At 46.3% G+C, this 17,501-nt stretch overlaps 1 protein-coding gene across 4 annotated transcripts in view; it reads right to left on the bottom strand.

Annotated features, from left to right (window-relative positions):
- Nucleotides 1–15,806, bottom strand: part of LOC132884897 (E3 ubiquitin-protein ligase SMURF2-like) — a 210,884-nt gene extending 195,078 nt beyond the window's left edge. For all 4 annotated transcript variants that reach the window (XR_009654501.1, XM_060918944.1, XM_060918942.1 and 1 more), the window contains exon 1: nt 15,402–15,806. Coding sequence is in view for 3 of the 4 variants with exons in the window: in XM_060918944.1 (XP_060774927.1) it covers nt 15,402–15,453 (52 nt within the window). In the remaining variant the exon portion in view is untranslated. The remainder of the gene's footprint in view (nt 1–15,401) is intronic.
- Between the last annotated feature and the right edge of the window lie 1,695 nt (nt 15,807–17,501).

Raw genomic sequence — 17,501 nt, 5'->3', positions numbered from 1 at the left:
AAAAATGTCGCGTTATTAACGCGTTAACTTGACTCAATTTTAACGGCGATAATTTTTATCGCGAGATTAACGCTCTGTGACATGATGTAGGTTTTTCATAAGCTTTTGAAACTGCCAGGAACTTGGAATAAAGACTTTGCAAAAAAACCGATAACAGCTAGACTGTAATGCCACGCCCCCGCACAGCCAGAGTCCTCTGCCCTCCCCTCAAAGAGCCAGCGCGGGCAGGGCGCGCTAGTAGAGATGGGATTTATGGCTCTTTGATGGGATCCGCATCTTTGTGATCCGTTCTTTGAAAAGAGCCGTTCAAAAGACTGGCTCATTTGGCTCTTTTTAAATATTTATTCAGTTTTAAGAAGACAGCGTCTAAAGAAGCCAGATCCCTCTGAACTGTAAACTCAATGCTATCCCAGAAATCCTTCCTGTAATATGCAAATTTGGCCGCCTCTGATTGGACAGCGCGACGCATCAACAGGCAGAAAGTATAAAAGTACAAAATGTGTTAAGTGAGCTGAAACAGTAAAGATCAAATTCAATGCAATATTTATCAACGAACAACTAAACTTAATATAATAGTGTACTTTATATTATAATCAAGCATGTCAAGCCTACCGTCACTGTGTAACCTGTCTCTCTGATTAGAGACTAACTCAAGCAGTAGATCATTTCACTCATGGTTCTCTTGCTAGCCCCGCGCCGGTGTTCGGCTTAGGTTTCACTTTGCAGTGGCTGTGACAAGATGTGTTATGCTTTGCAATAAAAAAAACATTGGTACAAAGCAAGCCCATTCACTTTATGCTGATAAGCGAATTACAATGTTTTTTTATGTGACAAAAATGTGCGATTAATCGCAAGTTAACTATGACTGTCACGACATTAATCGTGATTAAATATTTTAATCGCTTGACAGCACTCTCTCATATATATATATATATATATAAAAATAAAAAAGAGGCAGTAGCCACAAAAATGAAGCATAATCCAAACGTGAACAATTTATAAAAATAAAAAGCACCCACAAGTAAAATATACCAAGTGTCTGTACTTTATATTATTCTACTCTTACAGTTTTTTTTTTTTTTTTAAACTGAAACCTCCGAACCGAGGCCGACACACACACTGTCGCCATGAGTGAAACTCTTATTTCCTGGAAAAGGCCCGGCGCTAGAGCTCAGTGGTCTCAGTACTCTTTTCAACAACTTCCCGTAACGACTCAGAAGTGCATCACATCGACATCACACATGGGACCGCTGGCCGAGGGCGGCGAGGAATGATGGACGACCTGGAGTACATTTTAAAATACGAACGCACTTTCACTCTGTAATAAGCATAAACGTGTCTGAAAGCGATTTCTTTAGTCGAGTCCATTTATTTCGAATGGTGAACCGAATTGTACACACTCCGGTCATTTTAATCAGAACACCTGTATGCGCAGTGCGCGAATGTTACGCTCATTCTTACAACACAATGACATAGTGGTTACAGCCTCTATATGAGGCAGTAGCCACAAAAAAAAAAAATTACTGAGTTGCAAAAAGTTCACAGAATCCCGATATATATTTTACCAAGTTAAACTGTCTTAAAGGCAAAATATATCATTTTTTTAAATGATGTAATTAGTATAATAATTTGTTATACAAGGGTGGCACGGTGGTGTAGTGGTTAGCGCTGTCGCCTCACAGCAAGGAGGTCCGGGTTCGAGCCCCGTGGCCGACGAGGGCCTTTCTGTGCGGAGTTTGCATGTTCTCCCAGTGTCCGCGTGGGTTTCCTCCGGGTGCTCCGGTTTCCCCCACAGTCCAAAGACATGCAGGTTAGGTTAACTGGTGACTCTAAATTGACCGTAGGTGTGAATGTGAGTGTGAATGGTTGTCTGTGTCTATGTGTCAGCCCTGTGATGACCTGGCGACTTGTCCAGGGTGCCTTTCGCCCGTAGTCAGCTGGGATAGGCTCCAGCTTGCCTGCGACCTGTAGAACAGGATAAAGCGGCTAGAGATAATGAGATGAGATAAGAATTTGTTATACACGTTACTAATTTCAGACTTTGCCTTATTCTATTGGCAGTTCATTTTGCTTTGGGAATGGGAACATGTTCAGGAAGTATGTTGATCCGAATATGACCAAAAACATGATGCGCAGAGTTTAAGTGTGAACGTTCAGAACATGAGTTGTAAATAATAAATAAAAATTAAATATGTATGTAGTTTTACTCATTGATGTAGTGGAAATAGCTTAAACAAATAAGAAATTTAGTCTATGTCTTGTTTTATCTAGTGTTTATACTGTTTATTTATACTGTTTATTTATACTGTTTGTCTGAGTGTTTAGTCTATGTCTAGTTCCTATCTACACTGTTTATACTGTTGTTTTTTTCAATTATTCTATTTTTATTTATTGCATTGCCTGTTTGCACCGTGGGTCAGAGAGGACCGAAATTTCATCTGTGCTGTATGTCGAGCATGTATAGCATATTTGACAAAGTTGACTTGACTTGAAAATTATCAATTTAAAATTTCTTTAAAAATATGTCTATAAAGTCTTACACTTTCTTATATTGTTTTATAACTCTCAATGTGAAAAACACTTGATAAATTTAAAGGAACAGTCCACCGTACTTCCATAATGAAATATGCTCTTATCTGAATTGAGACGAGCTGCTCCGTACCTCTCCGAGCTTTGCGCGACCTCCCAGTCAGTCAGACGCGCTGTCACTCCTGTTAGCAATGTAGCTAGGCTCAGCATGGCCAATGGTATTTTTTGGGGCTGTAGTTAGATGCGACCAAACTCTTCCGCGTTTTTCCTGTTTACATAGGTTTATATGACCAGTGATATGAAATGTAGCGATTTTCTATGCTATGGAAAGTCCGCACTATAATGACAGGCGTACTAACACCTTCTGCGCGCCTGTCATTATAGTGCGGACTTTCCATAGCATAGAAAATCGCTACGTTTCAATTTGTGTAACTGAACTTGTTTCATATCACTGGTCATATAAACCTATGTAAACAGGAAAAACGCGGAAGAGTTTGGTCGCATCTAACTACAGCCCCAAAAAATACCATTGGCCATACTGAGCCTAGCTACATTGCTAACAGGAGTGACAGCGCGTCTGACTGCGTCTGACTGACTGGGAGGTCGCGCAAAGCTCGGAGAGGTACGGCGCAGCTCGTCTCAATTCAGATAAGAACATATTTCATTATGGAAGTACGGTGGACTGTTCCTTTAAGACTTCAACTTGCTATGGTATCATTTTATGCTGGTCATCTGAAATGTCAGTCAACAGAAAACACGACATACATAGTGACGTAGCGTTCCTCTCTATAAGGTATAGCTTTGGCCAAGTTAATTACAGCGAAAACTGACAGTCTTAAAAAGCCTTTTTCATCTGTATGCTAAAAGGTTCTTTACTGTAGTAACTGAAGTCTGCTCCACGACAGATTGAATAATCAGATACATGTAGGACTGGATGGACTGAAATCTGTGATATTGGACATTGGGGTAAAAGGTGAGAGAAGATTTTGGACTTCGAGGGCGTTGTGTGGGAGTGCAGCCGGAGCCTGACAGTTCTACTAACAAGCCCTGATCAGCGCGCACACACACACACACACACACACACACACACACTATTGATACTTGGCATAGAGAGGCTTTTCAACAGCACAGTGTGAGAGGTGGTTACTGATCCTTGAGGAAGCTGGACGAGCCTCACCAGTACACACACACACACACAAAATTTGGATTTAAATAAGCAAATAGATTGGATAATTACTGCAGTGAACACTAGATTTCAGCTGGCAACAATTCTTTTAACCCCAACTGATACAGTGAGTAGCTTTTAATTTCTTAAAACAACCATGTCGGAAAACGTATCCCGTAATCGTGGAAAAGATGTTACTGTTTCAGAAGGGTCAAATCATTAGCCTGCATCAAGCAAAGAAAATAACTAAGGAGTTTGCTGAAATGACTGGAATTGGGTTGAGAACTGTCCAACGCATGATTAAAACCTGGAAGGATCGTGATGAATTGTCAACTTCGCAAGAGAAATGTGATCTGGGGGGGAAAAAAAAAAAAAAAAAAAAAAAATCTTGACTAACCATGATCAGAGATCACTTAAAAACACTTGGAAGTTGCATCTTAAAATAAACTAGACCGGACAATTCCCCGGGGGAAATTGAGAGAGGATGCAGTGCGCGAAGCAATTCGGTCACGCATGTTTGCTGGCCGTGAATGTGTGACCTGCAATGATGTTTCAATGCAATGATTCTGTGTGTGCATGAGACAGCAGCCCCCCCCCGCTCCCTCACTGTTCCCAGTCGGCATGGCAACGGGCCTGAGAAAGCACAGAGTGACACAAAACCTTGTCAATTTTTGGCTGATTTTTGCTCAGGATCAGGCCTCGAACAACGACAAATAACTCGACAACGAAAGCAGCTATTCACAAAATTCTTTCACAGTGAGTGCTAGAAGGGTCTCCTGAATAAACTGATGTAATTTTTTGTCTGTAGTGTTAAAAATGACGACACTAGAGCGAGTTAAAAATGAGTGACTTTTCTGTCACGTTTATAATGGGTGTCATTGAGGCCTCTCGGCTGCCCTGTCCTCAGTTTGAGGCTTCTCATTCAAAAACTGTAAATCCTATCGTTTAGATAGACACATTGTGTGAATCAGGACAAGTTTTACTACTACTTTTGAGAAAATCATGTCTGTAGAGTGAAATTTGTGGCTGAAAACACAGTTTAAGCGAGAAAGTTTGAGCTTTTTTTTTCAAGCTGTCTACACTCCAAGTTAACGAGCTTCACTGGTGTGTAACGCAATAGACACCCATTCAAAAGCCGGATTTTCTCCCGGAACCCACATGGCGTTTGAGCCGGGACTGATCCGAAAGTGTAGAACCTAGCAGAAAAGTTGAATGCCAGATCCACAGAGGAGAAGTTTTCCTACGTTTTAGAGTTTGAATCACGTCTCTAGGTGAAAGCATGCCAGAGCAGCGGACATTTGAAAAACGTTGAAAAAGTGCTTTTTTTCAATTAATTCCATAGAAATGAATGGGTTTTTTTGACGATTTTTCGCGACTATGTCGCGAAAAAATCGTATTCTGTAGAGAAAAGTAATAGCATAGCGAGTCCGATCGAGCCGCACGTTTTGATATATTGTTTGTCTGTGTGCGACGTACGGTTATTGAGTTATTCGAAATTTGCGTAGGAATAAGAAGAAGAAACACGTAGAAGAACAATAGTTGCAGTGCTTTGCACTGCAACCTATGGGCTCCCCTAGGGGAGCCCATAGGTTGCTGTGCTGCAGCACTGCATCCTAATAAATAAATAAAAAGCCCACCCCGGTAGAACTCACAGCTTTGTTTAATAGTGACAGTAAAAGCATTTCCACACTCAATTTGATGAGAACTCGAGTATTGGGACGAAAGGAAACCACTCGTAAGTGAGGCTAATCAGAAGAAAAGACTTCAATTTCCTAGGGAGTCTGAAACAGTAGAAAAGGGTCATGTGGTCTAATGAGTCCAGATTTACTCTGTTCCAGAGCGACGGGTGTGTCAGAGTAAGCAGGAAAGCACATGAAGCGATTCACCCATACAAGCACAACTGTACAAGTCTCTGCAGGCAGTGTTATGATCTGGGGTTGCTTCAGTTGGTCAGGTCGAGGCTCAGCAACGTTATGTGGCAAAAAAAAAAAAAAATGAAGTCAGCTGACGAACTGAATGACCAAGTGATCGCATTGATTTTTTTCTTCTTTGATGGCACGGTGCATACTCCAGGATAACGCTGCCAGGATTTAATCGAGCTCAACTTGTGAAAGAATGGTTCAAAGAGTATGATGAATCGTTTTCACACGTGAATTGGCCGGCACAGAGTCCTTAAGATGTGATGGAGAAGATGGTTTGACTTTTCCGTTGTCAAGACAAGATTTTAGCGAAAAATTAATGCAACTCTAGATGGAAATAAATGTGACGATGCAATAAATATTGAAATAATGAGTAGGCACTGCAATTTCAAAGCTAAGGTTGTTCCAAGGAAATTAGTGTGCGAGACTTTTTTTTTTGGCCAGGCAGTGGATAGTAGTAAAGATCGTATATAGACATTTAGATGACAAACAAGTCGACATACACATGGCCAGATAAGTAGATGGGTATTGAGACAGATAAAAATATATCCACATTACAGGTAACAGTCAAACAGAAAGACTGACAAAACAGAGAACTAAACTGATGGCTAGCCAGACAGATAGATGGACAGACAGACAGACAGAGGGACGGCCGGCCTGCCAGACAGACAGAGAGACAAACAGAGGGCCTGCCAGACAGAGGGCCGGCCGGCCGGCCGGCCAGACAGACGGACGGCCGGCCGGCCAGACAGACAGACAGACAGACGGCCGGGCATCCGTCCGTCCGTCCGGACGCCCGGCCAGACGGACGGACGGACGCCCGGCCAGCCAAATTAAAAGATGGCCGGCCGGCCAGACCGACAGATAAACAGACGGCCAGCCAAACAGCCAGCCAGACAAATAAAAAGATGGCTGGCCAGACAGACACACAGACAGACAGACAAACAGACGGCCGGCCAGACAGCTGGCCAGACAGACAAATAAAAAGATGGCTGGCCGGCCAGCCAGCCAGCCGGCTGGACAGACAGACAGAGACGGACGGATGGCCAGCCAGACAGACAAATAAAAAGATGGCTGGCCAGCCAGAGAGAGACAGACAGACAGCTGGCCAGACAGATGACTGCCCAGACAGACAGATAAACAAATGGCTGGCCAGACAGATAGACAGAGGAATAAACAGACGGCTGGCCAGACAGACACAGAAGAAATATTAAAAGCTATATAGAAATTTAGAAGACTGAAAGACGGATAATCAGATACGGTACATTTTCTGATGATATAGTGACAGAGCTAATAAGCAATTATTGGACAAGGCCGAACAAAACACTGATTTGTTAGTGGCGAGCAAGTAATTAATTATTTGCCGATGCTGAAGGCAGAGGCAAGTAATTGCGAGACACTAACAAATCACAATATTTTGTGAAAACCGAGTTCAATAATTATCATTCATATCATCGTTTTAAACACCGATTATAAAGTTTGCACAACAAATCAAACGATAAAGAAACTGCGCCATGGTGACAAGTGCGTGAAGTAATAATGCATGAGCAGACCGTTATTTATAAGCGGTTACTCGCAGTTCGCTCAGCCAATCAAAATGGCGTAAAAAATAAATTTGAATGATAATGTGTAATATCAGTCAGCAGAAATGGCTTCCTAGAACACTTCCTGTTACACTGCGATCTAATCAGCTGGAACTGTTCCTGCTGTTAATAACCGAGCAAAAGCAACAATAAATTTAGGCTGAAGAATCATCACGCCCCGGCAAACAGAAACATCTTAAGGAAGGGGGGGGGGAAGAGACAGGTTTTAAAACACACAAATCTTTACTGCTTCGTATTTTCTAGTCAAGATGTCAGACAGTTGATGGGATTTGGCTAAAGGTGACGGAAAAAAGCACAACACTTGACCGGTAGTTTCCTCTCATCATTGCCTCCAGCAACCCCAATTTAGCAGAAGGCTGATTCAGAAAGGCACACACACATTTATAGTTAATGATTCATTAATGTTTGTGTCGGGAGATCAACCTGTGCCAAAGGAAGCAGACAGAGAAGGGAGTAAAGAACACCGCACAGCTGCTTGGCTGTTTTATGGTGTTCTCTCTCTCTCTCTCTCTCTCTCTCTCATTAACTCCGTGACAATGGAGCAGAAAATGCTGCATCACTGACAGACAAATCTCAGACATGCCACAAACAGAATGATCAGACATGAAAGAGAAATGCCAACGCCTCTAGTGGTTACTCGGTGCCAAGTGACCAGACAGTTTAAAGTTTAAATCTCAGGACCGACACAACAAAACTGAGTAAAGACGACGATGGACTGGAAAATGACTAAGAAGTAAAAGATCTTTACTTACAGTTCTTCACTTAAAAAGATCCGTGCTCTTTTAGAAAACGACAGAAGTGTAGACGATTGCTCGAAAACATCTCAGGTTTTGTGTCACAACCCGTTTCGAGCAAGCATTCGTTCCATCTTCTGGAACTTCTTTACCCTGGTCATGATGGTGGTGGGTCTATAGCTTATCCTGGGAACACTGGGTTTGATGTGGGAAGACAGCCTGGATGAGACACCAGTCCATCACACACAAAAGATTCAGTTCGCTCATTCACACCTAGATTCAGATAGCTCACCTTCTAGCATGTTTTTTGGGATTTGGGAGGAAACTGGAGAACCTGGAAACCCCACATGGACATGAGGAGAACATGCACAGAAACTCAGGATATCAAACCAGGGACCCTGGAGCTGTGAGATGGCAATGTGCCACCCATCTATTATCATAATTCTAAACACTGGTAATCCAAAAATGTTTTGAGAAGCATAGCTGCCAGAAATCTGAGGCCAAGTTTACATTAGACCGTATCTGTCTCGTTTTCTTCGCGGATGCACTGTCCGTTTACATTAAAACGCCTGGAAACGCCGGGAAACGGGAATCCGCCAGGGTCCACGTATTCAATCCAGATCGTGTCTGGTCCGGTGCTGTGTAAACATTGAGAATACGCGGATACGCGGAGCTGAGCTCTAGCTGGCGTCGTCATTGGACAACGTCACTGTGACATCCACCTTCCTGATTCGCTGGCGTTGGTCATGTGACGCGACTGCTGAAAAACGGCGCGGACTTCCGCCTTGTATCACCTTTCATTAAAGAGTATAAAAGTATGAAAATACTGCAAATACTGATGCAAATACTGCCCATTGTGTAGTTATGATTGTCTTTAGGCTTGCCATCCTTCCACTTGCAAGTGGTAAGTGACGCGCATGCCCGACATGCACCGAGATCTCACACACAGCGGCTCAGTCCCGAATCACTGCTCGTGCACTTCACTCGCGTGCTCTGTGAGCTGCGCAGGGCCGGAGTGCGCACCCTCCAGAGGGCACTCGCTGTTCAGGGCGGAGTGATTTGGAGCGCAGGATGCCTGCGGAGCCGAGCGTATCCGTGTATTGGCGTTGCTGTGTGCAGGCGAATCGTGTATTGGTGTTGCTGTGTGCATGTTAATCGTTTTAAAAACGTTAATCTGATGATCCGCTGATACGGTCTAATGTAAACCCCACCTGAGTCTAAACACAGGGTAGAGGGAGGGGCGGGCCAAGAGCACAAATACGCACGGACACGACATAGCCAGAGGTTCGTGGACACCTGACCATCCCATGACAGATTTTGTCTCCCTTTGCTGTTATAACAAGCTCCATTTTTTTTTGGAAAGGTTTTCCACTCGATGTTGAAGTGTTCCGATTGCATTTTTCTCCAAGTGTGTTACACAGCTCCCCAACGTTGCTTGAACAGCAGTTTGAAAAGATGCTGCTGACTGGCTTTAGACTGGAGAGCAGGAATTGACCAAGGGAGAAAAATCGGGGGGGGAATAATCACATGAGGAGGCCTGGAGTGCAGTTGGCATTCAAAGTCATCCCAAAGGTGTTCAGTGGTGTTGAGGTCAGGGCTCCGTGCAGGCCGTTTGAGTTCTTCTACTTCAACCTTGGTAAACCATGTCTTCATGGACTTCACTTTGTGCACAGGAGCATTGTCATTCTGGAACATGTTTAAGCCTTTAAGTTCCAGAGAAGGGAAATCTTACTACTGGAGACAGGCTATGCAAATTTTTTGTCTTCCAATAAGGTCATCATGTCAGATTAGGCAATCATGGCGCCATGAATTCGTCGGGAGACTGGCAACACTACAAGTTTGACCCTGACCAATCATCATTCATCTCCTTGCATGTAGTCAAAGAGGAGGGTCAAGAAATTGTTAATCATGGCTACATCATGGTACACGTCAAAGGAGTTGTCAAACTGTGAGAAAATACAAAAATTCTGACAGTCTGGATTTTTCATTGTGGTCCCAGTCACCACATCAGGGTTTTTTCTAGAAAAATTTAGTATGAGGGTGCTCACCATGGCGAGGGAGCGAAGGGGGGGGGGGGGGGGGGGGGGGGGGATGGTGCCGGTTGTCCCCCCCCGCCGTTCAAAGCCTTTGAAAAATGCTCCAATGGGACATTCTGAGGCTATCTGAGAGGGAAATTGTAACAAATTGTCTGTCAACACTGAAAAAGAAAGAAGTAATCTTCTTCTGCCCCGGACAGTCTTTGGCTTTCTTCCGCTTCGTGCCGCAGGATGACATCTTTAAATGCCCAAGTGTCAACATAAACAACTCGTGAACTACTTCTGTCAAAAGCTCCCGTGCTGGTGGGTGAAAGGTCATTCAGTCTCGAGAAATCTCACTCTATAAGTCAGCTGACCTTGTATGTAACCCATGTCAAATCTCACGAGAGCAGCCGCAACAACTAAACATGGCGCCTCGGTCTGGAAAACGCCAATTCAGATTGTTTTTGCACCGTCTGGCGGTGTATCTACTACGATTGGAATATTTTTGGAGCAATTATAACGTATTTGATGATCAGACACATTGTCACGTAGTGTTGCTGGGATGTTTTCACGGAGTCGGTAAGGGGGCGCACGCCGAGAGTAAGAGGGCGCAGCGCCCCTGTTCCCCCGTTTAGACGAAAGCCTGCCACATCACTGCTGTTCTTTGATTACAAGGACCGTTCATTGTTCCTGACATTCATATCCATGCCCAATGCTTGAAAATTTGTCGGCCATGACAAATCGGCTGAATTTGTGTAGCAACATACAAACAGAGACACAATATACAATTGTGTGCTTCCAAGAGATCCATATACCGTCAGTTGGCCTCGTGGTTAGCGTGTCCGCCTCTCGATCGGGAGATCACGAGTTCTACTCACGGTTACGTTATACCATCTGGTAAGGCACACTGCAATACGGGTGCGAGTGGGGAAGTCAAACTTTCACAGTTACCAGAGGACTAGCCCCCTATTGTAACCCGAGCTGTACAGGCAAGAGGCCGAGGGCTACTGAAACGGAGATCAGCACCGCACCCATATGCCTTAGAGTTGGCTAGTACTGGGACAGGAGACTACCTGGAAAGACCAGATTCTGGCACAGGAGGGACTTTGATTTTTTTTTTTGTCAGGTGTCCACAAACTTTTGGCCATATAGTATAGATCGAGAACAAGGCTGACTTTTTGTATTACATTTCCTCTGTAGTCCTGAATGCTAATGGGATTTGGTTTTCAACACAACAATGAGTTAAGTCATGATTCATTAAGTCTACGTCAAATACAGCAGGGGCATAACTAGGATTTTTCGGGGGGTCACACACTGACTGGCAGCCTGAGTACATACCTGCAGGTTTGTAAATGAAAAAAATACATTGGAGAAGATAACACGGTCTTTGCATCGTTCTTTCATCTCATGTTGCGAGCTGTTGAGATGTCGGACAATGATTAGGCCAAATCAACTTTATCCGGCAGTGTATGGATAGCGGCTCGACATCTTACCCTAGTCAACCGATTCAGATCTCCCTGTTCTTGTTGTCTTCGGCCAAAACGTTAAGTAAAAGGCGTCGTGGATGACGAATGGCAAAGATGTCAACGATCTCGTCAACGTCGATCACTCTGCCATAGTATGTTCTTCCGCGTTTTCTTGATGTCGTGTTCTAGAAACGTCATGCCAAAACTTAGCTTCGAAGCCACAAAATGCAACTTTGATGGGAAAAAAATATATATAATAAATTGCTTCACGTCGAAAGGAGGAGGAAAAGTTTCACTTGTTTTGACATGGCGAATTATTAACACGAGGAAATACTCGTAATTCGCAACTAAAAAGACTGCAGTTATACTGGCAGCTTGACCATGCGATCGTATTGCGCTTGCACAGAACTGGGTTTTCGTGCCCAAACCACAGGAAGTCCAGACAAGGTTATAGAAACCCTAAGCTGAGGTGACAATCTAGTTTAAAAAAAAAAAAGAAAAATTACAGTGGGCGCTTTTCTAAATATTCTTATGCGGCTATTTGAAAAAAAAAAAAAAAAAAAAGTATGGTACGACAAAGCAGGGGTCACGGGCACCCCCAGCTACGCCCCTGTACAGACCAGTAATTAGGGTGGCAGGATGTATTTCAGGGCGCGAGCGGCCACCCCAAAGTGCCACCGGGCGACATAGTGATGTAGTGGTTAGCGCTGTCGCCTCACAGCAAGAAGTTCCGGGTTTGAGCCCAGCGGCCGGCGAGAGCCTTTCTGTGTGGAGTTTGCATGTTCTCCCCGTGTCTGTGTCGGTTTCCCCACAGTCGTATGCCCCTTTCCACCAAAGCAGTTCCAGGGCTGGTTCGGGGCCAGTGCTTAGTTTGGAACCGGGTTTTCTGTTTCCACTGACAAAGAACTGGCTCTGGGGCCAGAAAAACCGGTTCCAGGCTAGCACCAACTCTCTGCTGGGCCAGAGGAAAGAACCGCTTACGTCAGCGGGGGGGCGGAGTTGTTAAGACCAACAACAATAAGACCGCGGAAGATCGCCATTTTTAAGCGACGAGAAGCAGCAGCTGTACAAACGCGAAGTCATCCATTATTATTATTGTTGTTGCCGCTGCTGCTTCTTCAGTGTTGTTTTTGCTTCGATATTCGCGCCAAGGTTTAAGCAAACGTAGCGACATAATGACGTAGCACCGCGAGCTATGGAAAAGCAAACTGGTTCTCAGCTGGCTCGCAAGTTGAACGAGTTGTGAACCAGCACCGGAACTGATTTGGTGGAAAAGGGGTATAAAAGACATGCGGTTAGGTTAATATGGGACGGCCTTGGGCTGAGGTGCTCTTGAGCGAGGCACCAAACTCCCAACTGCTCCCCGGGCGCTGTTAGCATGGCTGCTCACTGCTCTGGGGATGTGTGCGCGTGTTCACTGCTTCAGATGGGTTAAATGCAGAGAAGAAATTTCACAAATGTGTGATGAATAAAGCTGTGCTTTCTTTTCTTAGGCAGCACAGTCGCCTCACAGCAAGAAGGTTCCGGGTTCGAGCCCGGCAGCCGGCGAGGGCCTTTCTGTGTGGAGTTTGTACATTCTCACCGAGTCTGCGTGGGTTTCCCCCACAGTCTAAAGACATGCAGTTAGGTTAATATGGGACGGCCTTGGGCTGAGGTGCCCTTGAGCGAGGCACCAAACTCCCGACTGCTCCCCGGGCGCTGTTAGCATGGCTGCCCACTGCTCTGGGTATGTGTGTGTGCTCACTGCAGAGAAGAAATTTCACAAGTGTGTGATGAATAAAGCTGTGCTTTCTTTCTTTTCTTAGGCAGCACGGTCACATCACAGCAAGAAGGTTCCGGGTTCGAGCCCGGCAGCCGGCGGGGGTCTTTCTATGTGGAGTTTGCACATTCTCACCGTGTCTGCATGGGTTTCCCCACAGTCTAAAGACATGCAGTTAGGTTAATATGGGACGGCCTTGGGCTGAGGTGCTCTTGAGCGAGGCACCAAACTCCCAACTGCTCCCCGGGCGCTGTTAGCATGGCTGCTCACTGCTCTGCGTATGTGTGTGCGTGCTCACTGCAGAGAAGAAATTTCACAAGTGTGTGATGAATAAAGCTGTGCTTTCTTTCTTTTCTTAGGCAGCACGGTCACCTCACAGCAAGAAGGTCCGGGTTCGAGCCCGGCGGCCAGCGAGGGTCTTTCTGTGTGGAGTTTGCACATTCTCACCGTGTCTGCGTGGGTTTCCCCACAGTCTAAAGACATGCGGTAGGTTAATATGGGACGGCCTTGGGCTGAGGTGCTCTTGAGCGAGGCACCAAACTCCCAACTGCTCCCCGGGCGCTGTTAGCATGGCTGCCCACTGCTCTGGGTGTGTGCGTGCGCTCACTGCAGAGAAGAAATTTCACAAGTGTGTGATGAATAAAGCTGTGCTTTCTTTCTTTTCTTAGGCAGCACGGTCGCCTCACAGCAAGAAGGTTCCGGGTTCGAGCCCGGCAGCCGGCAGGGATCTTTCTGTGTGGAGTTTGCACATTCTCACCGAGTCTGCATGGGTTTCCCCACAGTCTAAAGACATGCGGTTAGGTTAATACGGGACGGCCTTGGGCTGAGGTGCTCTTGAGCGAGGCACCAAACTCCCAACTGCTCCCCGGGCGCTGTTAGCATGGCTGCCCACTGCTCTGGGTGTGTGCGCGCGCTCACTGCAGAGAAGAAATTTCACAAGTGTGTGATGAATAAAGCTGTGCTTTCTTTCTTTTCTTAGGCAGCACGGTCGCCTCACAGCAAGAAGGTTCTGGGTTCGAGCCCGGCAGCCGGCAGGGATCTTTCTGTGTGGAGTTTGCACATTCTCACCGAGTCTGCATGGGTTTCCCCACAGTCTAAAGACATGCGGTTAGGTTAATACGGGACGGCCTTGGGCTGAGGTGCTCTTGAGCGAGGCACCAAACTCCCAACTGCTCCCCGGGCGCTGTTAGCATGGCTGCCCACTGCTCTGGGTGTGTGCGCGCGCTCACTGCAGAGAAGAAATTTCACAAGTGTGTGATGAATAAAGCTGTGCTTTCTTTCTTTTCTTAGGCAGCACGGTCGCCTCACAGCAAGAAGGTTCTGGGTTCGAGCCCGGCAGCCGGCAGGGATCTTTCTGTGTGGAGTTTGCACATTCTCACCGAGTCTGCATGGGTTTCCCCACAGTCTAAAGACATGCGGTTAGGTTAATACGGGACGGCCTTGGGCTGAGGTGCTCTTGAGCGAGGCACCAAACTCCCAACTGCTCCCCGGGCGCTGTTAGCATGGCTGCCCACTGCTCTGGGTGTGTGCGCGCGCTCACTGCAGAGAAGAAATTTCACAAGTGTGTGATGAATAAAGCTGTGCTTTCTTTCTTTTCTTAGGCAGCACGGTCGCCTCACAGCAAGAAGGTTCCGGGTTCGAGCCCGGCAGCCGGCAGGGATCTTTCTGTGTGGAGTTTGCACATTCTCACCGAGTCTGCATGGGTTTCCCCACAGTCTAAAGACATGCGGTTAGGTTAATACGGGACGGCCTTGGGCTGAGGTGCTCTTGAGCGAGGCACCAAACTCCCAACTGCTCCCCGGGCGCTGTTAGCATGGCTGCCCACTGCTCTGGGGATGTGTGTGCGCTCACTGCAGAGAAGAAATTTCACAAGTGTGTGATGAATAAAGCTGTGCTTTCTTTCTCTCATGTGGCCACGCCCCTGGATATCACGTGTAACACCTAAGCTGAGCCCAGTGATGTAATGCTCATCTCAGGATGAACACAAGAGACACAAAATGCTGAAAAGCAAAAACAAGCAGAGTTTTCTGACGGTTTAAGAAGTTGTTTATGGAAGAAAAAACACATTATTGAGCAACTAAATCAACACAGACTGCTTCAGGGATGTTTAGTGCTAAGTGTGTTCTCCTCAGCGGCCAGACTGAAGGCTCTGTGGAAGTGAACTCCCTGCAGAAGGAGGAATATGAAGGTAAACATGATGAAGTTACCTGTGAGCCGCAGTTTCACTGGACCGTTTCTCCTCGCCCCTGGGTTAGACATTCCCTTTATATTCCAGCTTGACGTTTATTTCTGCCTTCTTCTTCTTCTCCTTCTTCTTCTCCTTCACTAAATTATTCACCTGACTCAGGAAAACCAGAGCTTTTCCCCCTAACAGCTTGTTTTCTCAGCGTTTTCTCTCAGCATTACTGTCTCCGGATGGGCTTTAACACCAAACTTTCCAGCAAAACTCACGTTTCACGACACAACACGGCCGTGCTCTTAAAAACCAAGACCAGCCTGGAAACCCGAAACCTTGTCGAAGTGTTATTTAAGCCCGCTCCATGGGAAATCACCGCTGCTCTTGGACAAACCAGTTTATTTTCGTTCGGAGTGAAAGTTGTGGGCAGCCAAAATCTATTTAACCCGGGGCGGGATTCCAAATCGACGTGTAGGGCACTCGGTCTGGAGCCGAACGCCTCGTTTCGTCCACTAATACAAGTGCGCGCGTGTAGGAAGCACTGACAGATTTAGGCTACACCCTGTTTCTGTCGACAAAATGACCGACAGCGACATCGCATGGACAAACTAAGAAACAACAGCTACAGATAGTTTTACCAAGGTTATGTTACTACTGGGGGCGGCACGGTCCTGGGTTCGAGCACGAACCCGGAAGGTCCTGGGTTCGAACCCCGGGGCCGGCGAGGGCCTTTCTGTGTGGAGTTTGCACGTTCTCGCCGTGTCTGCGTGGGTTTCCTCCGGGTGCTCCGGTTTCCCCCACAGTCCAAAGACATGCAGGTTAGGTTAACTGGTGACTCTAAATTGACCGTAGGTGTGAATGTGAGTGTGAATGGTTGTCTGTGTCTCTGTGTCAGCCCTGTGATGACCTGGCGACTTGTCCAGGGTGTACCCCGCCTTTCGCCCGTAGTCAGCTGGGATAGGCTCCAGCTTGCCTGCGACCCTGTAGAACAGGATAAAGCGGCTTGAGATAATGAGATGAGATGAGATGAGATGAGATGAGATGTTACTACTGCTAGTTTTTATATGATGATTTTGTGTAAAAAAAAATGTACAAATTTTGCATGACCGAGGCAGTATGGTGGTGTAGTGGTTAGCACTGTCATTTCACAGCAGCAAGGTCATGGGTTCGAGCCCAGAGGCCTTTCTGTGCAGAGTTTGCATGTTCTCGCCGTGTCCGCGTGGGTTTCCTCTGGGTGCTCCAGTTTCCCCAACAGTCCAAAGACATGCAGGTTAGGTTAACTGGTGGCTCGAAATGTTTGTGTCTATGTGTCAGCCCGACAGTATGATGACCTGGCGACTTGTCCAGGGTGTACCCTGCCTTTCGCCCGTAGTCAGCTGGGATAGGCTCCAGCTTGCCTGTAGAACAGGATAAAGTGGCTAGAGATAATGAGATGAGATTTCGTTTAAAAAAAAAAAGCAACAAAATTTACAAATTTTGCATGGGGGAAGCCATGACCTAAGCAGCACGGTGGTGTAGTGGTTCACACTGTCACTTCACAACAACGTCATTGGTTCGAGCCCAGAGGCCTTTCTGTGCGGAGTTTGCATGTTCTCCCCGTGTCCGCATGGGTTTCCTCCGGGTGCTCCGGTTTCCCCCACAGTCCAAAGACATGCAGGTTAGGTTAACTGGTGACTCTAAATTGACCGTAGGTGTGAATGTGAGTGTGAATGGTTGTCTGTGTCTATGTGTCAGCCCTGTGATGACCTGGCGACTTGTCCAGGGTGTACCCCGCCTTTCGCCCGTAGTCAGCTGGGATAGGCTCCAGCTTGCCTGCGACCCTGTAGAACAGGATAAAGCAGCTACAGATAATGAGATGAGATGAGGAAAAAAAAGGAACAAAATTTACAAATTTTGCATGGGGGAAGCCATGACCGAGGCAGCACAGTGGTGTAGTGGTTCGCACTGTCATTTCACAACAACAAGGTCATGGGTTCAAGCCCAGAGGCCTTTCTGTGCGGAGTTTGCATGTTCTCCCCGTGTCCGCATGGGTTTCCTCCGGGTGCTCCGGTTTCCCCCACAGTCCAAAGACATGCAGGTTAGGTTAACTGGTGACTCTAAGTTGACCGTAGGTGTGAATGTGAGTGTGAAT

The sequence above is a fragment of the Neoarius graeffei genome, chromosome 4, assembly GCF_027579695.1.
Source record: "Neoarius graeffei isolate fNeoGra1 chromosome 4, fNeoGra1.pri, whole genome shotgun sequence".
NCBI classification, from domain to species: Eukaryota; Metazoa; Chordata; class Actinopteri; order Siluriformes; family Ariidae; genus Neoarius; species Neoarius graeffei.
Note: the sequence above shows the minus strand (reverse complement) of the source record. Positions and strands in the feature narration are given on the sequence as shown.